The sequence below is a fragment of the Muntiacus reevesi genome, chromosome 1 (assembly GCF_963930625.1).
Source record: "Muntiacus reevesi chromosome 1, mMunRee1.1, whole genome shotgun sequence".
Classification (NCBI taxonomy): Eukaryota; Metazoa; Chordata; class Mammalia; order Artiodactyla; family Cervidae; genus Muntiacus; species Muntiacus reevesi.
In genome coordinates, this window is record NC_089249.1 from 47328124 (window position 1) to 47353016 (window position 24893).

The 24893-nt window shown below is 55.8% G+C and overlaps 3 protein-coding genes across 6 annotated transcripts; 1 reads left to right on the forward strand and 2 right to left on the reverse strand.

Moving 5' to 3' along the window:
- Window positions 1–782: 782 nt before the first annotated feature.
- Window positions 783–13877, reverse strand: USP5 (ubiquitin specific peptidase 5). Of its 2 annotated transcripts, none has more exons than XM_065942076.1 (20): window positions 13656–13877; window positions 10824–10949; window positions 10505–10571; window positions 10157–10290; window positions 9864–10009; window positions 9414–9598; window positions 8844–8938; window positions 7866–8059; window positions 7074–7145; window positions 6721–6808; window positions 6463–6588; window positions 5416–5569; window positions 4937–5111; window positions 4222–4310; window positions 3310–3432; window positions 2598–2741; window positions 2362–2507; window positions 1994–2147; window positions 1662–1746; window positions 783–1043 (listed from the first exon to the last, which is right to left on the reverse strand). In XM_065942076.1, exons 1-20 carry the CDS (start codon window positions 13764–13766, stop codon window positions 950–952), a joined length of 2508 nt encoding a protein of 835 aa, XP_065798148.1. In that variant the 5' UTR covers window positions 13767–13877; the 3' UTR covers window positions 783–949. The 2 variants fall into 2 exon arrangements, with proteins under 2 accessions (XP_065798148.1, XP_065798147.1); XM_065942075.1 differs by having other exon boundaries at window positions 3241–3432.
- Window positions 13878–14642: 765 nt separating this feature from the next.
- On the forward strand, window positions 14643–16908 carry CDCA3 (cell division cycle associated 3). Of its 3 annotated transcripts, none has more exons than XM_065923183.1 (6): window positions 14643–14714; window positions 14928–15102; window positions 15355–15481; window positions 15681–15974; window positions 16324–16427; window positions 16561–16908. In XM_065923183.1, exons 2-6 carry the CDS (start codon window positions 14983–14985, stop codon window positions 16711–16713), a joined length of 798 nt encoding a protein of 265 aa, XP_065779255.1. In that variant the 5' UTR covers window positions 14643–14714; window positions 14928–14982; the 3' UTR covers window positions 16714–16908. The 3 variants fall into 3 exon arrangements, with proteins under 3 accessions (XP_065779255.1, XP_065779265.1, XP_065779276.1); XM_065923193.1 differs by having other exon boundaries at window positions 15373–15481; XM_065923204.1 differs by lacking the exon at window positions 14643–14714 and having other exon boundaries at window positions 14988–15102; window positions 15359–15481.
- A 1663-nt stretch (window positions 16909–18571) lies between these two features.
- On the reverse strand, window positions 18572–24546 carry GNB3 (G protein subunit beta 3). The gene is made up of 9 exons (XM_065923218.1): window positions 24490–24546; window positions 24174–24212; window positions 22297–22403; window positions 22137–22200; window positions 21857–22019; window positions 21711–21777; window positions 21420–21621; window positions 19864–20080; window positions 18572–19091 (listed from the first exon to the last, which is right to left on the reverse strand). The coding sequence occupies exons 1-9, from the start codon at window positions 24544–24546 to the stop codon at window positions 18985–18987; spliced, it is 1023 nt and encodes a 340-aa protein (XP_065779290.1). The 3' UTR covers window positions 18572–18984.
- Window positions 24547–24893: the final 347 nt, after the last annotated feature.

Genomic DNA, 24893 nt, shown 5'->3' on the forward strand with positions numbered 1-24893 from the left:
CCCTTTTTGTTCCAGCGGCCAGGGCCAGACAAGGGACTGCAAGGCCTGGTGCCCGGGGCTCCCCACCAGGCACCTGGGGACACTCGAGAAGAACCCACTTGGGCCCCCTCTCATGCGACCTTCCTCCACTTCCCTGCACCTGACAGCCCCCACCCCTCAGCCTCCCTCTCCTGCCCCCGTGAGCACCTCACGCAGCCCCCAATTTCCCAAGAGCAGTAAAATGTATAGAAGTAAAAAATATAGAACTGCCTGCCAGGGGGGCCGGAGGGGGCGCAGAGCGGCATGGAGGAGCAGGGCCCACAGTTCTCAAAACCTGACCCTCCTGCTAACCCAGGAAAGGCAGTCTCCCCCGAGATATCAAACAGGACACGCGTGAGCCACTGTACTTTTATTCACATCCTGTATTTTGGCATTTTCCAGAGAAGGACGGGGAGAGACAGGCTGGGGCAAAGACTGAGGCAGGAGGGCGAGGGGGCGCTGGCTCCCCATTTCCCTCACATCCCTCCCGGCCCCGCCGCACGGGGAGCACACACAAAGGGGGAGGGGAGGCACAGAAGCCCCCTCGGTGGAGGAGGCGGCACAGAGCTACACCCACGCTACACACACCCACACACCCACCCACACCCACGCACACACACGAACAAGCCCGCTCCACACCGGGCGGGCGGGATCACAGAGAAGCAGAGCGCTGTGGGGTCAAGGGCAGGGAAGCAACAGTCTTCTCACAGACAGGCGGCCGGCCCCTCCCGCCCCCTCCGACTCCATTCCGAAAGTCTCCCCGGAGGCCCCCCCACCCTACGCTTTGCCTGGCCATTCTCTCCTGGCCTCTAGCTTCTTCCCTGCTGCTGGGGACGAAAAGAAAAGGGGTACCGAGCAGGGAGGCGTCCATCCCTCAGCCCCATTCCTCATGCTGGGTGGTCTGTCCCCGGGGCGCCCTCAGGACAGGCTCTTAGCTGGCCACTCTCTGGTAGAAGTAGATGTAGCCTAGGTCCTTGGGCGGCTTCTCAGAGGCACACACTTTCTGGTCGTTGTAGATCACCCACCTGGGGAACAGGGTGGGGAGAAGGGTGAACGACCCGGGCATCCTCAAGTCTGTCTTTCTGACGTGCTCCCTGGACTTGACCCTGGTGGTTCGGGGGCAAAGGCTCGCAACCTTCTCCGCCTGGGCCCCCAAACTCAGCCCAGCTGCCTCCTGCCTGAAGGGAGTGTCCCATCTCATTCAGTCGTTTGTCCTCTGTGTCTTTGGACCCCTGTGCTGTCTTTACAGCCCACCCCCACCTATTCCTTTTAGGTAGAGGTCAGCAAGTTTTGTCAAGGCCAGACAGGAAATATTTCAGGTTTTGCAGGCCATCTGGTCTATGCAACTATGCAGCTATGCAACTTGCCTGCTGCAGCGTGAAAATAGCCACAGATGATACATAAATGAATGTGGCCATGGTCGTTAAAACTATTTATAAAAGCGAGTGGCCCAATTCAGTCCTGGAGCCCTAGTTTGCCCATCTCTGCCCTCAGGCTTTCTATCAATTTCTGGTGAATTGTGGCCTGCACCAGCAGTTCCCTATGTTCCCCCGCCACCCAGGAATATTCTAGGGTCTTCCAGGATGCCCCTACCCATTCCCACCACCCCTCCCCCATTCAGAAGGCACGTGCTGGCCCCTCACCTGCCTTCCTTCTTGATGTGGCAGACGTAGTGACCACACATGGTCGAGGTGCCCATGTGACTAATGAAGGCAAAGAGCTGATACTCTAGGGAAGGGGAGAGAGGGCAGAGCAGACAGTGAGGGAGGGGGATGTGTCCAGCAGCTCATGCCCAGGGTGGGATTTTAGAGATGGCAGACAGGCTGGGGCCAAGTCTATCTCAGCCTCCCAGACCCCAGCTTCAGGAGTTACGTCCAGGAAACTTCTGACTCTGCACCCTCCCGAGGGAAGCAGAGCCGCCTGGTGGTGAAGACCTAGTGGAGCGAATTGGCTATATTCTCCCAGCGACACTCACTTCCAGGACCATCCCGGACTTTAGGTCCCACTGGTATGGACTCGGAGATGGAGTCGGCAGCTGAGCGGCCCTCCGAGATGTCCATGGCAGCTTCTGCGTCCAGGTCGTCAATGTGACTGAAGATCCAGTCCACAGCCCGTTCTAAACTGTTGTTCTTGGGAAGGAGGAAGTGTTACTTTTTTAAAAAGCAAGGTCAGGGTTGAGAAACCCCCAGTGAAGGCCTCTGCTCCTTCATCACAGCCACTCAAGGGTGGAGCCCCAGACTGGCCAAACCACAGGGGTGGTCCTCACTTGCTCCTGAGGGGTGAAACCTCGCTCCCGCCCTCATCTTCCCAGCGGACCTGTCCTCAGCTGGGGGGTGCCCATACCGTGGCCCGAAGGGCTTTCAAGGCCTGGTCCCGGGAGAAGCCCATGGAGACGATGGTGGTCACACAGTCCTCCGGTGGGGGGTCAGCGGCTGCACTCGTGGAGCCGGGCCCACTGGAGCCAGGCAGGATGAGGGGGTTTGCAAAATCTGGGGATGGAAGGGGTTCAAGTGATTGGGGGAGATGCTGGCCCTGCCCGCCACCCCTCTCCCCCACTCCAGCTCCCCAGCCCTGCCTACCTGGGTCGTCCATGTGCGACATGACCCAGTTCATGGCGGCCTCGGCCCCGCTGTTGCCCGTGTAGTAGACGGCTTTGCGGCAGGCATCCATGGGGAAGCCCATCTCCACTAGCTGGATGATGACCGACTCGTCCAACATGGGTGCTGCGGGGGAAAAGCATGGGCACAGGGGCCTGACTCCTTGGGCCACTCCCTGCCTGTCCCCAACAGCCTCCCCCCAGCCCTCTCCCAACCACCCGTTCCATGCATTTTTTCCTCCACGGCCTGGTGCCTTATTCCAGAACTAAAATGGCAACACAATCTCATGTGGGGCCGGCACTATCCTCAAGGTCTGCAGAACTGAGGCCAGAGGTGCCCCAGGGCGCCCCTTCCCTGTTCATTCTCCCACAACACGTTGTTTCTGGGGTATGAGCCCCGCCCCTGCCCCCAGCCCCGAGGTTACAGGGGCAGAGGCAATTAGCCGGCGCTGCTCCACCCAGAGAAAGCGGCTGGGGTGCTCTCTCAGTCCTCACGTCCATCAGGAGGGCAGAGACAATTTGAAAGGGGAGACAGGAGGAGCACAAAGGACAGGGCCAAGGGGTGGCAGGCAGAGAAGACCCCCATCAGCAAGGGAAAGAGACAGGCAGGAAGAAGAGTCACTAACATGTCGGAGAGGAGAAGTGAGGGGAGCAGAAGGAGTCTTCGTCTTCGTTGCCATAGAAACCAAGGCTACCTTTGGGCTCATCCGGAGTGACCAGGGGTGGGGCAATGTCGGGCAGCTCCTCCTCTCCAGGCTGCAGCCCTGTACCCCTCAGCTGGGAGATGTCTAGCTCCTCGGGCATCTCGATGGACACGTCTAGAAAGCACACGGCAGGACAAAGTTCACCTCGGCAGATCCCCGAGGCCCTCTGGGAAGAGCACTCTGGGAATCTCAGGCCCCTGCCCCCATCTTGCTCTGTAATGATGCGCAGAGCAGGACCCACTGCAGGGACCCATCGCCGTGTGATAAAAATAACCACAGGCTGGGTGGGGGTGGGGGGGACAAGTGAACAGGATTCCGGTCTTAGATCTACCGCCAATGAGCCACGAGCCAGGGAGGGGTCTCTGACTGTGCCACGGAACGATTCTGTACTTCCGTGGGGCTCAACTTCTCTAGGAAATGAAGCTAGTTCTGGGGTTTGCAAAGTCGTCAGGGGCCTGTGAGACCCGTGAAAACAAACTGTTTCAAGATTATCAAAATGAAAACATCTTACCAACTGTATAAAAGTAAAACTATGAAAACCACTTTTGCCTGTGTAAGTCATAACTATAAAATCAAAGAAGTCTTAAACAACAACGTCCTATTGTATAGCACAGCACACTGTACTCAATATTCTATGATAAACCGTAACAAATTTTAAAAAGGAATATATATGTATTTAATATAACTGAATCACTTCGCTCTACAGCAATAATTAATATCATGTTGTAAGTCAATGATACTTCAATTGAAAAAGGTAGTTAAAAAGTTTTTTTAAATCAAAGAAGTCTTAGTAATGTTTCCCCTTTCAGAGGAAAGCTAAAGAAGCACTAGTTTACATGTCAAGGCCCCTTCTTTTTCTAGCATTTTCTGCTTAGCCTCCCTTGCTCGTCCAGGCTGCCATACCCAGTTTCTTGGGCACCCAGTCCAAGCCGAAGGTGAACTTCTTGATCTGGATGACCAGGTAGTCAGGGAACGAGGCAAATCGTGTGGTCCTAGGGAAGAGAGAATGGCCTGGTACCCAGAGAAGCTGTCCTGAAAGCCCCACCCGGGTCCAGCCTCTCATAGGCAGAAGAACTAACTGCCCTGAAGATAATTTATATTCCTTTCCTGACCTGGACAGGCATCAAGAGTGTCTGCAGACGAACAGCAGCAGAAGGTAGGAAGTAGGGGAATGGGAGTGGGGAGCGGGGGGGAGGGGGGGTCTTAGGGGCAGAAGCAGGTGGCTGAAATCTCAGAGACCAAAGTACTCTCTCAGATCTCAAGTTCACACCAGTGACAGGTTAGCAAAAAGTAAGACTATGTGCTAAAAATCTCAATTCTGTCCACGACTGTTCCTAAGTGCCCGTGCTCTGCCAGCACTGGGGAAGTGAGCAGAGGCTTCCTGAAGTGACCCCATCCATCCCAACAGAGATGAAGACTGACAGGGGCAGGTCAAGGTAATAGGGAACACTTATCCAAGTCCACTCCTGCCAGGGCCTCTCGGTTCCCCTCAGGCCCCAGGTTACCTGCCTCAACTGACGGAAGCCTGAGTTCTGACCACAAAGGGATGAGAGAATGCAAAAGAGGCTGACAGCATCTCGGGGATGACCCTGAGGAGGCCGGAACCCACAGGACTTACTTGACGGCGACTGACTTGGCCTGCAGGGCCGTGCTCCAGAAGTCGTCCACCTGCTCAGGGGCACCGTAAGCCTCCAGGCAGGAGCTGAAGGGCACCTGGGCCCGAACCAGCTCAGGCAGAGGCAGCTTCTCCTCTTCAGCTTGCCGCTTCTTCTCCTCATACTCCAGAAGCTCCTCTGGTGACAGCAGTAGTGGGTGGACCCTTCAGAGGGGGCGCCACGGCCCCCCTCAGCCCCACCCTACCACCTGAGTCCACGGCTACCTCAGCTCCTCTGCCTCCCCAAACCCAGCGGACACACGGCTGCCTGTGACCTGGGCACTTTCTCAGCACAGCTCAGCTGACCAGCTACGGGCAAGGTCAACCCCACATCCCCGCCTGGTCGGGAAGCAGGGATACCGCGGGCTCTGCTCCTGAAAGGTGCCCAAGCGCCATCGCTGCCAGGCCTCAGCCCCAGGCCCCGGGGGCAGCAGAGCACCCACCTTTGTTCAGGGCCGCGCCCATGGGCACGGGCAGCTGCATGATGTAGTCCACTCGCTGGGTATACTTCACTTTTTCTGTGGCCAGGCACTTGATCTTTTCCTCCACCAGGAAGCGGAACACTTCGTTAGGATTTTCGGAGCTCCGGCAATTCCTCTATGGGGAAGAGGCAGGGTGGGGAGGTCTGGACAGCCAAGCACTGGGGTGGGGGCCTACAAGAGTCACTGGGGGGTCAGGGGGAGAGGGGAGTGGAAAGGAGAGGGGCACAAAGAGGTGCAGGGACGGGAGAGCAGAGCAGAAACCTTCCCTCATCAACCCGCCAGTTCCGGCCCATCCTGGCGCTGCGGGACGGCATGGGAAAGTGCCTGTACTTTCTATTTTTCTTTATTTAAATAAAAAGGACCTCCTTTTATTTATTTATTTTTTGGACCTCCTTTTTAAAGAAAGTCTTTATTGGGGACTTCCCTGGTGGTCCAGTGGCTAAGACTCTGCACTCCCAATGTAGGGGGCCCAGGTTTGATCCCTGGTGAGGGAACTGGATACCACTTGTGGAAACTAATAAGAGTTCACATGCCCCAATGAAAGATCAAAGATCCCGTGTGCCACAACTAAGACCGGCATAGCCGAGTCAATAAATATTAAAAAAAAAAAAAAAGTATTTATTGAATTTGTTACAATATTGCTTGGTTCTGGTTTCCTGGCCTGGAGGATCCTAGGTTCCCGACCAGGGATTGATCCTGCATCCCCCTGTGCTGGAAGGCAAAGTCCTAACCACTGGACCACCAGGGAAGTCCCCTGTACTTTCTTTCTAAGCACTAAATGCTGGCCTATCATTTTCTTTAGGAGCATCCTTCATTAGGCTGCAAGCCTGACAAGTGTCCTCAGGTGCAAACGCCACTCTCAGGAAAGGCTCAGTGCTCGGGGTCACTGGGGTGGAGCCGGGTTGGGGCTGACAGAGGAGTAACAAGTAAGCAGCGGGAAGAAGGAGTGAGCCGAAGTGCAGGTAGGCAGGAGGAGAGTGAAGATCGCCCCCGCCTCCCTGTCCTCACCTCCACCATGTTGATAAGGTGCAGGAAGAACTCCTGGGCATCCTGCTGCCGGTTGGTGGAGAACTCGGGGTGACCCTTGCCAATGAGGGCCTTGAACATCCGAGGGGCGATGCCATCTTGGACTTCCTAGGCAGAATTGGGGCAGCCTTTCAGCCGGGGCCCGAGAGGCCACCAAGTGGCCTTCTTCAGACACCTCCCAGATGGATCTCAGTTCCCCCACCATTCCAGAGCCTGAGAGGGATGGAGGTCCAGACCCACCTTCTGCTCCGTGACCTGCTCCCCATCTCCCGACTCTGGTGCTGGCTTGGAATACTCCCCCGAGAGCAAGCCGTGGCCCAGCTTGGCCCTGTGTCATCACCCGAGAGAACCATTTAGCTTCCATCTGACACCATCAATCTACCCCTTACCTCCCCAACTCGACCCCTGCTCAAACCCCCTAAGACAACTCTCTTAAATGTGAACCACCTTAGATTCCATGGGAACCCAACTCAAGGCAGACAGCATGCTTGCAAGACAGTCATTGGAAAGTGTCTAGCTGGCCAGAGGCTACACTGTTGCTCACTTCAGGGGGTCATGGAGGAGAAAGAGGGCACACAGGCCCGGCTACGTACACCTGGGTGCTGAAGTCCTGGGTGGGGTCCGTTGGGGCATTCTGGAAGATCTTTTCCAGCTTATCCACGTACCTGAGCCAAGGGAAGGATCACTGAAGGGGCCGTGGCCAGGCCCAGAGGAAAAGGGAAGGGACCGTTCAGGGAACAGATCCCTCCAGAGTGGGGAGACATGTGTTTGACACTTGGAGTCCACGTCTTTTCCAGCAACCCGCCTTCCCTTCCCTTCCCAAACCGGTCAGCATGCGGGGTACACAAGCCTCTGCCCCGAGACAGAGCCACAGGGTGGGAGAAGACACTCAGAAGGATAAACACAGCTCATGTTCTTTGAATAGAACACATCAATATATCCTAAATTTTCACATGTGTCTCAGGCCTTCCTATTTAGACAGGAAGCTCACTTCCCTAACCCTAACTCGGCTTTCTTCTGTCTCCATGTCCCAGCCCTCCCTTCTCCCCAAATGCGCCATGCCCACGTTAGGTGCTCATCTGATGTCACTGGCCCAAAATAAAGAGCACCTGTTGACCCTTGAGTCCATCAGGAGGCCTGGGAGAGCCCTGGGACTGAGCATCTGGCCCCACCAGGGGGCTCGTGTATAAGCAACTTTACAACCTGCTCCCCGGCATGTACCAAGAACCAAGACTGAGCTAGAACAGAGGTCCTGAGGGCACCAGAGGTGGGCGCCCGGAGGCTGGCTGCTAGGAGAGGGCTGGGGGTCAGGGCAGAGCCAGGGGGCCGGCTGCGGGCGGAGGGCCTGGGGTCGGGGGCTGGCTGCGGGGGAAGGGAGGACTCACTTCCTCTGGAAGTCGGGGATGCTGAAGAGCACCTGGACCACCGAGTTGAGGTAGCAGCTGTTGCCCAGGTTGCGGATGCCGGTGTAGCCGGGCCCAGACAGCGGCTTGAGCGGCACTGCCGACTCCTGGATCAGCTCCCACTCACCGATGCGCTGGTTCATGTCTATCTCCAGTTCTGTCATCGTCTTGTCCGTCTGCACGGGAGGAGGCACTTCAGACCTGCGTCTTTTTTTCTTTTTAATTTGGCTGTGCTAGTTGGGGCATGTGGAATCTACTTCCCTGACCAGGGATTGAACCCGGACCCTCTGCACTGGAAGCACGGGCTTTTAGCCGCTGGACCACCAGGGAAGCCCCAGATCTGTGTCTTTTATGTTCTAAAACATAGTCTAGGATGAGAGCCAGCTGGAGCCTGGAACGTGCTGAATTATGGACCCTGACATGGGAGGCCCGCTGGGCATCCTCCGGTGCAAGTTCCGGAAGGCCACAGGCAACCTCCAGGGGCCCATCAGGCAGCAGGCCTCCGCCCACATGAGGGGATGAAGTGAACATGACATCCCCTCGCTGAAGTGTTCCTCCATTCTGAAGCCACCCCTTCTCACCCTCAGATCTCCACCCCAGCATCGCTTCCTCGGTCCCCTGGGCCCGGCGGCCCCTGCTGGAAACGCTGGCGGCTCTGCCTACAGTCTGTGGTTATTCCCTGACCTGCACAAGCACACAATGGATGCCTGTGTCTCATCTGGTAGAAGCCTACAAGCCAAGGACCACCCTTGCCTCATTCAGAGTGACCAGCACACAACAGGCGCTCAGTAATAGTCGCTGAACGATGAATGATTCTACAAGGCTTTTCACAGGAAGCCCACAAATCCTGGGAACTGGGGTCACCGTGGCATCTCTTCCCTCCTTGCTACCTCAGCCTCGGGCAAGGAGGGACAGCCTAACGGGCAGGGATGAGAGGATCTGAGTGGAGAGCGGTCTCACCTTCTGCATCTTCAGCATGTCAATACCAAAGTGGGACAGGTGCTCAGCCAGGTTGGGATCCAGGACCATGTCATCTTCGTCGTACGAGTACACATCTAGTGTGGGAGGCAGGAGCAGTGTCGGGGGCGGGCAGTTCAGACCCCACCCGACCACTGGGCCCGCCCCCTGCTCCGAGAGGCCTTGGTGGGACAGCAGGACAAGCCCAGAGTGCAACCCTCCTGGCTCCCTCGAGCATCAGAGAGGCCTCGAGCCCTTCTCGGATTGGCTGTCAGAGAAGATGCAGTCAAACAGGATGAGCGCTGGAACTGATTGTGTCCCCACCCAGCAGGAGGAGGTTCGAGATTGAAGTGAGTTTGGCAGAAGACTTACTCTCTTACTTACAAGAGAATGACGATCACCACTAGGAAGGGGACTGGGGTTTCGGGGGGCTATCTGAAAGTTCTGTTTCATCTGCAATATTTTCATTGTTTATCAGGAGACTGGACTCATGTTTTGTTCGTGTCATGTGAAATGAGTAGTGGTTCAGACCACCACTACTAGGGATGTCCACGTGGAGGGGGTGGGGTGTACCAGCTCCGTCGGGGGTGATGGTGCCCAGCTTGACGGCCAGCGGGTAGCCCGTCTCCCGGAAGTGCTCCACGGCGTGGTTGTTGCCCCCACTGCCGTCGAAGTAGCGCCGGCCACACAGAATGGAGCCGTCCGTGAGGTTGAGCCACAGGTTCTCCCGCATGTCACACTTGGAGCACTTCCAGCCACTGACCCCGGGGAAGAAAACGAGCCGAGTACAGGTCAGCAGTTTATGGGAGTGGTGGACGGACAGACGGGGCTCTGCAGCTCCCCCGATGGTCCAAGGCCTCTCTCGTCTCCTCGGGACGTCCCTTCCCTGAGTCCAGCTCCCCACGAGTCTCCCTCCTTATCCTGCTCCTGAGCCTCTCTCCCTCTAGACTCCCAGAAGGGTGATTGCTTGCCCCTGCCCTGCGCGTCTCGCCCCGAGGTGGGGGTGGGTGGGGCAGGCCTCACCAGGGGGGGATCCGAGCAGGGTTGTCCAGCTGCTTGAGGTTGAAGGCATGCTTAGACACCTGCCGCACCTCCCCATCCCAGGCCTGCACCTCCTGCTTGCGGGAGGCCGAGTCGGCCGACAGGAGGGCCTCCACCGCACTGGTCACCTGGGGGAAGCAGAGGGTCAGAGGCGGGACCCAGTTCCCAGCCCCACCCACCCCTCCGTCTTCAGTTTTCCTGGAGCTTGCCCACCACCCCGCTGCTCTGACCCCGCCTGCCCCAGAATCTTCGGTAGGGTGGGAAGGTGTTTGTACCCGATCTCTGACAATGTCGGGCAGTCCCCCCAGCCCATCCCGGGCTATTTCCAGGTAATCCGGCAGAATGACGATCTTTACATCCTCGTCGTATTCAAACTTCTCCTCGTTGAGGTCAAACCCGCCTTCAACACCTGGTGAGACAAGGAAGGAGCTGCGGCGGGGGGGTGGGGTAATGGGGGAGGGAGTGCGGGTAGGATGACCACCGCAGGGGGACCCCCGTCCTCTGATATAGTGCTTCACCTTGCCCCCTCCAGGGTCCCAGGGCCTTTGACCAGGCCCCTCCTTCGGGGGCTTTCCTAGCACCTCTGAGAGCAGGAAAAACCAGCTCAGGGAAGAGACACTCACCGATGGCCAGTCGGGTGGGTTTCTTGCGGGGAGGGTCTCCAGTGCCTGCGGTCGCGTCTTCCTCCTTCTACAGTGAGGCAGGAAGGGCACGATCAGCCCCAGCACCAGGGAAGGGACAAATGGACAATGGATGGACGGGGATGGAGTGGGTTAATCTCAGAAGAGATAAGAGCTAAAAAAAAAATCACATGTGCTGAGTTTTAATGGCCCCAGCAGAAGCAGGTAGGGGGCGGAAATGAGGCCCCTGAGAGGTCAGGACGGGACAGATTCAACCTGGTGGCCCAGCAGGACGAGCCTGAGGGCAGCAGGTCTTGCCTACCGGGCGCCGGGTCCGCCGAAGGTGCAGGTAGACTCGCTGGCCAGTCTTGTTAAAATGTCTCTCCACATACTGTTTTCCAAAGCCCAGGAATGTGTTCATGCAGATGTAGAGGCCGCCCTCAGACTCCTGCAGGACAAGAGGCAGGGGCGGAAACAGGCGGGATGAAGCTTGGCCAGGGGAAGGCAAGACCTGGGGTTAGAAATGAGTGGCTTCCAGAAGCAAGGTCTGTTCTTAAGCATTGTGTGGCCTCTGGCAAGTCACCTATTAGTCTTTCAGGACCTGGTACATGGTTAAGAGTCTCCCCATCCTCCTATGACTTTGGTAATGGCCAACAAGGACACCTGGACTGAGCAATGCCTGTCAGTCACCACTCCTCTTCCTTCTTTGAAGCCCTCCAGTCAATGCAGAGAACTCCCTGATCTCCTTCCTGGAGCCTTGAGATCCAGAGTGAGTCGGGATCAACTACGACAGACCTGGGAAGAACTCCATGTCAGACACTGCACCTAAACCAGGAGCACCATGACCAACCCCACCTGACCACCAAGATTCAGCAAACCGTCCAGACTGGAGGAGAAGAGATACTAGCATCTGAACACAACATCTAACCCGTGGGCTTGCCAGCAAGATTAGACCTTTCCTTTACCTCACTCTACCAGATGATCAAACCCTGGCCCACATTGGTTTCGGCTCCTCTTTCCTGCTAAAGGGTGGCTCCAAGGGAACCATGTGCTGCTTGGGGCTCACAGCTGAAACAGGACCCCGTCTGGCAAGGACATGAAGCCCAGACTTCTCCAGCCACCACCCGGATGCCCCCCCCCCCCCCCATAACCAAATCTCCAAGAAGTCCCATCAGCCTGCAACCTCAAAGCCATTCCTCTTCTGGAACAATCTAGCAACACTTTCTGAGACAGCTAGAATACACATAGCCCAGGAAAAAACCAGAGAAAAGACAAGTGTCCACTGTAAATCACAGCAGAGGAGGGGACATGGGCTTTCCCCAACCTGAGTGAGTCTACCAGAGCCCTTGTGAAGAGGGTGCTGGAGAAGGGGGCGGAGGAAACTGGAGACAACAGAGTCTTCTCTCAGATCCAAGCAACAACAGGCATCTTCTTCCTGGAATTAAAGCCTCAGTGGCCTTGAAAAATTCTCTGCTGGGAATTAAAAATAGGGCACTTCTCCATCCCATAGATCGCTCTGTACCACTCCTGAGAACTGTGCGGGTTACAAAATTTATGGACAAATAGAGCATTTCTCATCAGGGAAGTCACATAAACTCTTTCTATCATGAATCCAATTTAAAGATAATCAAATATGCCAGAAGTTGGTTAGCAAAGACAACCAATGGAGACCCCTTGACAGGGAAGAGAGAAAAAAAGTGTAATGAGATCAAAACCCCTTTTGGATTATTCAAACCATTACTAAGGAGGGAGACAGGAGTATAGAAAGGGAGATTTCTACCATCTGTTGATAATTAAGGGAAAAAAATCTTTTCTTCCTGAGAAAGACAGCACTTCACCATCCATGCACTTGATAAACTGGGAGGCCTGTGGGAGCTCTGCAGTGACTAAACTCCTCTGTTGCCAATAAAAGATGCTGATTCCACCAAGGACTGGGAACCCCAGAGTTCTGCTCTGAGCAGTTGTCCTCTTTACATTCTGCCAAAGCCAGACTTCAGAAAAGCAGCACGTTGTCTGAGGCCCAGATCAAAGCCTAGCAATCCAAGCAACCCACAAATCACAGTGATGACCCTGAAATGGGCCTCAGATCACCCTGCTATACTCAGCACTGGCGATGCATTAATGAAGCCTTTCCACTCTGACTTGCAGTTTTCCCAGCCATGAGCTGGTCTGGCTGAACACCCTGGGCAGGGCCCACAGCGGCTTGAGGGAGGGGTGGTGAGGGGGGCGGATCCCAGCTAGGCTGCTGCCCACAGTTCAGGCTCTGGCCTGGCGGGAGGCTTGGGTCTGCCTGACAGTGTCACAGGAAGGCAGAACTGCAGGAAGGGAGGTACCGGGTGGAGCCTGCCAAACGTGAAGCAGGGTGTGGGTGGTGGCTTTGTCTAACCAGTCAGGAGTGGGAGTGGGATGGGAAAGAAGCCTTAGTGTCCCCCAAGAAAGAAACCATCTCTCTGGGAATACTTTCCAAAGGTTTCCCTCTGCGCTCTCTGATGGACGGGAGAAAGAAAGGGGACTGCGGCCATGATTCACCTCAAAGGAGAAACGACTAGAGCTTTCCTCTCCTCTTCCCCCCACCCCCACCCAATGACCCACCTCCCCGCCCCCTGACCAAATTAACCATGGGTGGAGGCTCTATAACTCAGCCTTTCGCAGAACCAGCCTTCTTCAAGGCCACTTCCAGGCTACTGGACGCCTGGGAACTGCAGTCCCCACCCTACTACCCCCAACCCGGGCTCAGAACAGCGGGGGGGAGGGGGGGGGGTCGCCCCATCCCTCCCACATGAGACTACAAAACCCGGAGAGCCATGCGCGACAGGCAAGGCCAACTCCCAGGCTTTCGCAGGGGTCCACGTGGGAGATGTAGTCCGGCAACTGGGTGGAGCCTCTAGTTTAGAACGGCAATGAGGGGAGTGAGCGACTACAATCCCCACAGTGCTCCACGAGACGAGGAGCGGGTGGGGCTGGCGCGGTTGCTTTCGGGAGTGGTAGTCAGACGACAGCTCGCGCGAATTCAAAGCAACGGCAGGAGTAGCGTGGAAGACTGCAAGCCCCATGGTGCACCGCAAGGAGGCGGTGGCCCAAGCCTTGCAGGCCCCGGCAGAATGACCATGGAGATGGAAGTCGTGCTCGCTGCGGGCGTGGGGAATGGGCTTACCGGTGTGTCGAAGGAGAAGGCGCACTCGTCTTTGTGGACCCGGTCTCCAGCCTTGGGGACCCGGATCGTCGGTAATACTGACAGCAGCGCCTCCTCACTCAGCTCCGCCATGACACCGGCACCAGCTCTTCCACACACAGCGGTTCTCACCGCTTCTAGTCCCCCCCCCCTACCCTTCCATCCAATGAGCACCACTCGTTAGGTGCATGCGCCGAAGGGAAGACGCGCGAGAATGGCAGTTGGACCGAGCCTGCCCGCTAGTGCTCCGCCCTCTGCCCGCCTCTTGACCATCGCCAATGAAAAGCACTTCTAATGCAATCGATGGTCGAAAGAGCCAATCCCACTCCTCCAGGGCAGAGCGCACGTAGATCAGCGAGGCGGGCCCAGGAGTTTTGCTGCCGAGACTCTGGGACCTTACAGTGCATTCGCGTATCTTCTACTGAAGAGCAGAAACTGATGGTTGTTTAAACCAGTCAATCCCAGAAACTTTCCTGGGAGACCTGTCCAATGGGAAAATTAAAGGGCAGCTGTAGTCTTGCTATTTGAAAATGGGCTGTCCAATGAGGCGGGGTTCGAGTGGGTTAGTGTTGAGTGATTGCTAACTACGTCGACCAATGAGGATTACTATCTTTCTGGCCTTAAGGAAAAAAATGTTCGTAACTCCGTCTCCAGTGGGATATGTAAATAATAGTGTACTAACTCATGATTCTATTTTTTAATAAAATCACTTCATTTTGAAACCGAAGGTCTCTTACGCGAAGATTAGCATCCCGCAAAATCTCACAACCGGCAGCCGGGTACGGAACAAAAGTCCCCTTAGCAAGGAGGCGTCACCCTGGCGAGTCAAACTGCTGCCTGTTGGCCCCACGGACCCATGATAGATGTTCACGCAGCCCAATGGCTTCCTTGATTGGAGGCGGTATTCACAGAGAGGGCCTATAGGAGCCCGCATCGGTTCAGCCAATAGGGTCGGGGCAGGGGCGTGGCGGGAAGTTTGAAACTCAGCTTCGGGAGTTGAGGATTGAGCCGCTTTGCACCCAGAGGTGGAATTGGGGCCCGGTAAGGGATTTGAATAAATAGTGAATAATTTAGAGGGCCCAGCAGGCCCTGAAGGAGTTGTCTTGTCTACTGTATTAGTCATCATCCCCGCAGAGACCTCTGGCCCGGCGGTCAGGCAGTTTCTCAGCGGGGAACGGGGGGAGATTGGGTGGTCTGGAGTCAAAGGTCGAACGTGGTCGCCGTAAGGGCTGAGACCTGAGTCATTTCTCGCAGGCATCCCCTCCTTTCCCGGGCCGGGCCCTGCCCCATCCTATTTCTGCTGGTTGCGATGGGCTCAGCTAAGAGCGTCCCCGTCACTCCAGCGCGGCCTCCGCCGCACAACAAGCTTCTGTCTCGAGTGGCGGATCCCCGTTCACCCAGCGCCGGCATCCTGCGCACTCCCATCCAGGTACACAGGGGTGGCATGGAGGAGGCAGCGAATCTGTCTCAGTTTCGCAGTCGCTGCCTAGTCTAAGAGAACTCTCCCTTCCCCCAGTACCCCTCGCCTTTGAGGCCTTATTTTCCATATTCTCAATCCCGGTGAAGTAGGCTGAATGTCTGAGGGCCTTTGCAATTCCCTTCTGCAGTATGGATCTAAGGCTACAGACCTGGGAGGGGAGAGTTGAGGGCCCAGACTCGTTCTAGCCTTTGGTCCTGACAGGTAGAGAGCTCCCCACAGCCAAGCCTGCTGGCAGGGGAGCAAGTGGAGGAACCTAAGCTGGCCCAGGACTCAGATCCCCGCTCCCCTACCCTTGGCATTGCACGGACACCTATGAAGACGAGCGGAGGTAAGTGTTGGCCCCAATGCTGTCATCCTGCTTTGAACCCACGTCCTTCTTTTCTCAACACTGCTGTCTCTCAGTGACTCCTCTTCTCCCGATCCCTCACTGACCAGGGCGCGAATCCTAAGGCCCATGTATCCCTTCCTCCTTGCTGAATGATTTGTGACAGATGGTCACTATATCATATCACTTCTCCCCTCCCCAGAGCCCCCAAGTACACTGGTGAAACAACTGAGTGATGTATTTGAGACTGAAGACCCCAAATTAAGCCTTCCGCCCGAGGCTATTCTGCCCCAAGAGACACCTTCATCTCCTCGACTGGACTTGCCTCTGGGCACCCAGGTTTCCCTTGAAGACCAGGTGCCTCCTGGGAGCCAGACTGAACTCCCTGCCGAGCAGGTGTTTGCCAGGGAGAAAACAGGACATGCCTCAGAAACGCCTGTGGCCAGCCAGGGCTCAGACAAGCCCTTACGAGACCCCGAGACTCCTCAATCTTCAGGTACAGAATCTAAGGGCACAGGATGGGGAAGAGCACTTGGGAGAACACTCTGGGATAACGTCCACAGGTGGACGGAGGAAGAATAACCTGAAAGCCCCTAACCTTGGCTGCTTGTTTTAATTCCTTACTCACCTGAGGTCCTAAGTGTGCCTATGTGTGTATGTGTGTGTGTGTGTTAATTCACTTATGTCGTGTCTGACTCTTTTCGACCCTGTGGACTGTAGCCTGCTAGGCTCCTCTGTCCATGGGATTCTCCAGGCAAGAATACTGGAGTGGGTTGCCATGCCCTCTTCCAAGGGATCGTCCCAATGCAGGGATCAAACCTGTGTCTCTTGTGTCCCCTGCGCAGGTTCTAAGCGCAGCAGGCAGAAAACAAACAACAAGGTTCCAGGGAGGTCCCCTCTCACTGTCCTGCAAGACGACAACTCCCCCGGGACTCTGACCCCACGACAGGTAAAGGGCAAGAGGGTGAAAGCTGTTACTAGGAAACCCAGAGTAAAGATAGGGGCCTTTTCCCCACCCGGTCTTCGGTCCCCTGAACCTCACCTCACCTGCCCTCCCTCACCTTGCCCAATGCCTTTTGCAGGGTAAACAGTCTTCCCTGAGTGAAAACTTTAGGGAACTAAAGGAAGGGGCCATTCTGGGAACTGGACGACCTCTGAAAACTGGAGGACGAGCATGGGAGCAAGGCCAAGGTCATGACAAGGAAAATCAGCACTTTCCTTTGGTGGAGAGCTAGACCGTGCATGGCTCCAGCACCAGACTCCCCAAGGGCCTGGCCATTCTGTGTCCTCCTGCCCCTTCTTGCCCTGGGAGACTGGAAAAGTTCATCTTCTTAACTCCCCCTAAACTGCCAACTCTGGGACTCAGAGCTTCGTTGGTTTTCTTTGTGTCTGACATATTTCTGTATATTAAAGCAAGTGATTTTAAGTTATATTTTTAAGTGTTGTACCTAAACCGTGCACTGGGTCTCCTGTCTGCAGAAAGCCTGGAGGGGGCTTGTGTTCCCTGGCCTGACTGTCCGCATGCTGGTACCTCCAAGCCTCATCTACACACCTCCCCTAAATCCTAGTGTTCCCCAGGGTGCTGTCCTTGGCCCTTTCCCCTTGCTGTCCCTGGATGTTTACTTCTGGGGCCTTTTTTTTTTTTTGGTAATGGGAGTATAGTTGCTTTACACTGCCATGTCAGTTTCTGCTAAACAACAAAGTGAATCAGCCATACATACACATATATCCCCTCTTCCTTGGATTTTCTTACCATTTAGGTCACCACAGAGCAGTGAGTGGAGTTCCCTGTGCTATACAGTAGGTTCTCATTAGTTATCTATTTTATACATTGCTGTTGTTGCTGTTGTTCGGTCACTAACTCAAGTCTGACTTGTTGCGAACACATGGGCTGCAGCACTCCAGGCTTCCCTGTCCTTTACTGTCTCCTGGAGTTTGCTCAAACTCATGTCCGTTGAGTCGGCGATGCCATTCTACCATCTCATCCTCTGTCGTTCCCTTTTCCTCCTACCGTCAATCTTTCCCAGCTTCAGGGAAAGTAAGTCAGCGCTTCACATCAGGTGGCCAAAGTATTGGAGCTTCAGCTTTAGCATCAGTCCTTTCAACGAATATTCAGGGTTGATTTCCTTTAGGATTGACTGGTTTGATCTTATACACAGTAGTGTATATATGTCAATTCCAATCTCCAATTCATCCCACTACCACCCCTTCCCCCACTTCTGGGGCTTCAACTGTCCTTCACCCGATTTCTGGTAACATCCAGGTCTCTGTACCTAACCCTCACCTTCATTCAGCTGCCCCAGAGGCACTTCAGAGTCAACTTGTCCAAAGTTGAATGCGTGTTCTTCCCCCAAAGTTTGTCCTCCTCCCTTCACCCTGTGAATGACAGCACTCTCCACCCGGTTGCCAAATCCTACCTTGGCTATCATCTCAAATCTTCCCCTCTGAGTATCCCATATCCTAGCCCTTGTTCACTTCCTCCTGGTGATTCTATATCTTTAATCTCTTTCCCGTCCCTTCCCTCCCCACTCTGTCCTACATTTCTTGCCTGCTGCCTCCTACCTTGTTTACCTCCATTCCCTCCAGGCTCCCCCTTCCTCCATTTCATCAACCTACATTGCTATGAGGGCGATGTTCCCAAGAAGCATCACTGATTATTACTACTCTGCTCGAAACTCTTTCCCATTGCCCTTAGGACAAGGTGTAGAGTAGCTTTCTATAGGCCTTTTGTAATCTGATTCTTTCTCAACATAACTTTTCTGTGCAAACACACTCATATGCACCAAAGGCAGGTGGTGGTGAGCTGTCATGCAGATCCCACCCCACCCCAACCACCTTCTAACCCATCTCAGGCCTTGCCCGTGAGGCTTGGGCTTCTGCCTCCAACCTTTCTGCCTGCAGCTATCTGGTACCCAAGCTCTATCACCACACCTATAATACTTCATTACTTAAGTGGGACCTGTGTCTTTTCAGAAGAGAAGCAGGTGGAAGGCAAACATCACACACATACAAGGCGCTACACTTTATTGCAGGTGCTTGAGGAGAGGCAAGAAGGAAGACAAAGGAGAAAGCATGAAGGAGAAGGGGGTCAGGACCCTAGTTGTGTCAGAGCCACAGGCCGAGCACCCTGTGCCAACCAGGTCTAGACAAAGGTGGTAGCTCTGGGGGAGAATCCTAGGGCCTGCGGCCTCAGACATGAAGCCTGCTAGGCCTGCCAAGGTTAGGGTTAGGGAGGGGTGGGGGTCCATTGTCCTTGGTCACGAAGGGAGAAGCTGTCAGGACCATGGAGCGGGGAGGCCTGGGAGGAGATGGGGCAGTTCCCCCGCCCCTGATGAGTCCCTGATGCTGCCTCCCAAAGGCACGCTCCCCATACTCCCCACTGCCCTCAAAGGGGGAAAGCTGGGAGGTAGAAGAGAAAAGCTTGAAGAAACCTTGAGAAACTGGGCAGGGGAGGGGCGGCTGAGTGAGTGTCTTCATGGCCTTTGACATCCCCTCGTCCAGCCGCCTCAGTTCCAGATTTTGAGGAAGCTGTCCCAGGAACCGGTGGCCACAGCCATCCCATCAGCTGTGACCCCCAGGCAGCTGACCCTGTTGTCATGGCCGGAGAGGATGCCTGAAAAAGGGAGAGGAGTCAGCCTGGCGGGTGTTAGGGAGCTGGGGTTAGAGGTGAGGAGGGCGGGGCATCCGACTGAAAGAGGAAAGCGGATTAGCCCTAAGGGGCGGGGTTTCCCTCGAGGCCAATCTCCCCGTCCAGGATCTGGGCTGGGTGAGGGACGGGAGGGTTGGACGTGCGTCAGCTGCTGAGAGAAAAGCAAGGGCACCTTGACTGGGAAAATGGGGAGGGGGGCAGCTTCCAAATGGAGACAGGCCCCGAGACAAGTGACTCGGCCAAGAGCACTTAGACAGTAAGCAGTGGAATTAAGGTCTGGATCCTGACTCTGGCCAGGGTTCTCCTCCCTGGGCACCCGGCCTCTCCCGAGGGAGGAAGCCACACTGTCTGATTCAACTTCAGACCAGGCCAGTCCCAGAGAAGCACCCAGGTTGGAGTCAGGGCCCTCAAGTCACATCCCATCCCCTGAACTCTTGTCACTGCAGAGTCCCCAAGGTGGCCCTTCCCTTCCGTGGAGGCCCCTGAAACCCAACCCTGACTGGACAGTCCGGGTCCACAGGTCTGGGGGTGACCGGAAGGAGCGCCTCTGGCGGGGAACAGCTGCACTGCAGTGGGTCATGGCGAAGGGCTGCTTAGAGCAACTTCACTTTGAGAGGAGATGGTTCTGGACTGGGAACCAAGGGGACTGGCTCTAGGGGCGGAGCTCAGGGTCAGCCAGTAATGAGGGAGCAGCTGTAAGAGGGTGCCCAGGTGGCCATGGTGGGCAGGCTCTCACCCACGCGCTCGCACTTCATGGAGTCCCACACGTTGCAGTTGAAGTCATCGTAGCCCGCGAAGAGCAGGCGGCCGCTGAGCGAGAAGGCCACAGACGTGATGCCGCAGATGATGCTCTCGTGGGCGTAGGTGGTCAGCTCCTGGTCGGCCCGCAGGTCAAACAGGCGGCAGGAGGCGTCGTCTGAGCCCGTGCAGATGGCTTCTCCGTTGGGAAAGAACTGCAGATACAGGTGGCCGGGGTGCGGGGAGGCGGTGAGGGTCAGGACTCAGACCTGGGCAGCCCTCGACCTCTCCTGCCCCCTCCTGGCTCCAGGCCAGTTCCCTGGGCCTCTCCAGCTCCTGCTCCATCCCTTCTGTGGCCTGCCAGCTGCAGCCGGGCTCCTTACACCCTCCCTGGCTCCACAGTACTGCCACACGGCAGGGGACAGCACGGGGCTGAGGGTGGGTGGGCAGCGTGCCCAGGGTCACACGGTTAGAAGGGTGGAGGCTGTCCCAGACGCCAGCATCTCTAGGCCCTGGATCAGCGTGTCAGCACAGGGCCAAGTACACAAGCATATCCTGAATCTCATTCTCAGGAAATGTCTCAACCCAGTGGAGGGAAAGTCTACAGAAAACTGGCCTGTACTCGTCCAAAGTGTCAATGTCACCAAAGACAGGAAAAGAGCAAAAAAGGTTTCCAGTTTAAAAGAAATTGAAAAGACAAGGCAAGGAAATGCGATGCAAGTTCGTGGACAGAGAAAACATGGCTATTTTGGAGATAACTGGTGAAATTTGAATACATACTGTAGACTATATAGTATTGCATCAGTTTAAACTTCCTGATTTTAAGAAATTAGACTGCCAGGAATTCCCTAGTGGTCTGGGCGTTAGGACTCTGTTCTTCCACTGCAGGGGGCACAAGGGAACTAAGATCCTGCAAGTCATGTGGCAATAAAATAAAATAAAAATCACAACATAATAATAGAAATTTATAAAAGTTTAAAAAAAAATTAGACTATGACTATGGAAGAGAATGGCCTTGATTTTAGGAAGTATATATTGAAGTTTATATGTGCTAAGTCACTTCAGTAATGTCCAACACTTTGCAACCCAAGGGACCAAAAACCAGCAGGCTCCTCTGTCCATGAGATTCTCCAGGCAAGAATACTGGAGGGGATTGCCATTTCCTTCTCCAATACACCGAAGGATTGAAGGGCTAAAGGGGCATGAGGTCTGCAACTTATTGTCAAAGAACTCAGGGAAAAAATTAATAATCAAGTGTATCTATACCTACATCTAGGTGGGTGTGTGTCTGTGTGTCTGTCCATCCCTCCCTCCCTTCCCCTACAGAGAGGGAACCATAAATTATATGTGGCAAAAAGGTGACAGTGACTATGGGTGAAGGGCAGATGGGAACCGTTTCTGTTAATCTTGCAACTTTTCTGGGAGTGAAATTATTTCAAAGTGAAAAGTCAGAAGGAAAGGGGCAGGGGGCCATGGGAGGGGACAAAGGCTGAGTAGGGGGTGGCGGTGGGGAGGGGGTCCCCAGAGGGCACCAGAAGCTCAGAGGGGGCTCACGCAGATGGCGTTGATGTCCGACTCGTGGCCGGTGAAAGTCTGCCGGCAGGTCCCCTCCCGCACGTCCCAGAGCTTGGCGCTGGCGTCGCAGGCCCCCGAGATGAAGAGTCTGAAGTCAGGGGACACAGCCAGGCTCATGCAGTCCCCCGTGTGCCCCACAAACACAGTCTTCTGCTGCCCAGTCTCGATGTCCCACAGGGCACTGCGGGGTGGGGGGATACGCTGTCACCCAGCGAGGCCGGCAGAGAGGCGCCTCCCCGGCCATCGCACCCACGCGTGCCCGGGCCTCACCACGTGGTGTCCCCGGAGCTGGTCACGATGTTGTTGTCGTCCAGGAAACGGCAGCAGGAGAGATAACCTGGGTCGGGGTGGGGGCAGTTAGGACAGGGCCCTGGCTGCCGGGCACAACCCGCAGGTACCCTCGGCCTCTCACTCACCTGTGTGAGCCGACAGCTCCCGGCTGACCTTGACGTTGCCCTCCCGGGATTTGAGGCTGTAGATGGAGCACATGTTGTCCAGCCCCCCACAGGCCACGAAGTTCCCTGACGGGGCGTAGGCACAGGTCATGACCCAGGAGGAGCGCAGCGGGATGGCGTGGACCTGCAGGGGTGGGCATGGCAGGCGCCTGGGCTGAGCTCCCAGGTGGGGGGCACAGGAAGGGCGTGGGATGCCCCCCGGAAGGCGGGCGACGGCGGGGCCGGGAGGCTGGGCTGGTACCTTGTTGGTGGTGTATGTGTCCCACACGATCAGCTTCCCATCTTGCGAGGCGCTTACCAGCAGCCTGGGGAGAGGAGAAGACACACGTGTCCCCCAACCTCCTTCCTGCCTGTCTCCCCCTAACGCCCCCGGCCCCCGGCCCAGGCCTCTTAAGCCTCACTTAGAGTCGGTGGCCCAGTGCATGGCGTAGATCTTGGCCAGGTGTCCCCTTAAGGTCCGCCGTGTCCGCATCTGCACGCGTCCCACGACTTCGAGGCCGGACACCAGCTGCAGGAAGTTAGTTAGCTCAGTTGTGTTCGACTGTCTGCGACCCCATGGGCTGTACCCCGCCAGGCTCCTCTGTTCATGGAATTCTCCAGGCAAGAATACTGGAGTGGATTGCCATTCCCTTCTCCAAGGGATCTTCCCCACACAGGAATTGAACCCATGTCTCCTGCATCTCAGGGGGATTCTTTGCCATCTGAGCCACCAGGGAAGCTCTGAAAGGGGGTGTCAGAAGGCAGGGGGAGCGGACCTCCCTGTGTGTGGTTAGGACTCTGTGCTCCAAATGCAGGCACCATGGGTTCAATCCCTGGCTGGGGAACTAGGATCCTACACATCACACAGCACAGATAAAAATAAATCAGGGTGGGCAGGGCGCATGCCTACACGTCAGCGTCTGAGCCAGGATTGTGTGTGAGCTTCTGCAGCATGCCCAGCTCGAAGTCGGGCCTCCAGGACGACTAAGGGCTGAGAAGTCAGCCCAGGCATGACTTAGATGGGTGTAGAGAGAGACATGGGCAAGGCCAGGGTATATGGCTAAGGGTTTAACCACCACCTCTCCTGTGTAGGCCAGGGGTCGAGGTGAAGGGGAAGAGGGGTTCCATCATGTAAACACCCCCACCTTGACCGATTCAAGCTGCCAATGTGAGTCCACTACACATGGACTTGGGACAATATGCACACGTTTGGTTGAACCCAGCCGCTAGGAGCCTGCTCTCACCCACCACTGCTGCTCGGCCAGCGCTAAGTGGGTATCCAGAACAGTGCCATGGCACTGAACTGCCCCCTCCTGAAGCTTGGGGTCCTATGCCCCTGAGATTCCTTCGACCTTCTAGACATAGACTGGGCTCCAGAGTCAAAAGACCTGACTTGCCATTTATTTGCTTTGTTATCTCAGGCAAATTACTTAACCTCTCTGAGCCCCCTTTTCCATCTGTAAAATGAAGTTTTTAGCACCAGACTTATGGAGTTGTCAGGAAAATTAAATGAAATTATGTATTTAAGCAACCCAGTGCCTGGCTCATGTTCAGTAAATGTTTACTCTTATTATTAACATTTAATTCAATCTAAGATGGCACTGGCTCCAAGAAGCACCATTCTTTTATGGATCACTAAGAAAGAAAAGGTGCTGCTGATTATAGCTGTAAGTCATCATTGTTGGATGCATCTCAATTTCCAGAATGTCAAAATATGAAACAAAATTCATCCAGGACTGAAAAAGTACAGTATCAGCCAGCTTGTAATTAGAGTCTTGTCTGGGCTTTCCAGGTGGCTCAGTGGTAAATAATCCACCTGCACACACAGGAGATGTGGGTTCAATCCCTGGACTGGGAAGATCCCCTGGAGAAGGAAATGGCAACCCACACCAGTATTCTTGCCTGGAGAGTCCCATGAACAGAGGAGCCTGGCAGGCTACAGTCCTTGGGGTCGCAAAAGAGTCAGACAGGATTGAGCAGTTAAACAACAACAACTAGTCTCCAAGAGCTTCTGGTTTAACAGTCCTAGTCCTCTTCATCCTGGCCAGCCAGCCAGGAGGGGTTGGCGCTCTTGTTATGTGGATGAGGACAGCGTCTGCCTCCCTAGTCTCCGACTCGGTGCCTGGCCCATAGCAGACCTCACAAAATGTTGAATGAATGAATTCATGTCGTTCCTCATTCCAAGGACACGCTGTACTGGAGCTTGGGCGCCAGGCTGTGGCTGGTCAGGGGGCTCCCACGCCATCCCCTCCCCTCCATCCCTCCCTTCTGGCCCTGTCGGGGGGCAGCGGGGGCTCACCTCTCCCAGGGTAGTGTCGGCACAGGCTTTCCTGGCATCCTGGGGGGGAAAGCAGACATGGGTGTGGGTAGGGGCAGGGTGTGTGTGCGGGTGTCTAGGTGGGTGGGTTTGGGGCTCTAGGGTTTTGAGGGGCGGGGTGGGGCACAGCTCAAATACGAGCTCCAAGTTCAGGAAGTCTCGGGCCGTTTCCAGCTCAGGGGTCTCTGAGATGTCAGTCAGGGTGAGGCCAGCCCTTCCCCTGGGGGCCACACTCCCGCATGGGCCCCGTTCCTGGTTTTCCCGTGTCCCCTGGTGGCAGGGAGGGTTCTGGGGTTACTGCGATCTGCTTCTTGAGCTGCTCCGCTTCCTGCCGCAACTGCTCCATCTCCCCCATGGTGGACGGCTTGAGGGGTGGCTCCTTAGTCTCCTGCCGGGGACACGGGGTGTTGTGTAGGGGACCCCCACATTTCTGTTCCTCACATCCCACACCATGGGGGGCTGGAGCCCCCTCCCCACATCGGGCCAGGACTGGGTGGTCTGCACCACCTCCCCTGCCAGCCCCTCCACATCTGAAGTCCCGGGCTACCCCCACGCCCCCGTAGCCCCCAGCCCCAGAGGGCAGAGCCAGGCCAGCCCCTCTTACTTGGGCTCTGACTTTAGGCTTCCAGCTCTGGTCCCCAGGCGCCTCCTGGCTCCCTCAGCCGCGACACCCGCCCGTCACCTGCCCCGGCTCTGCTGCCA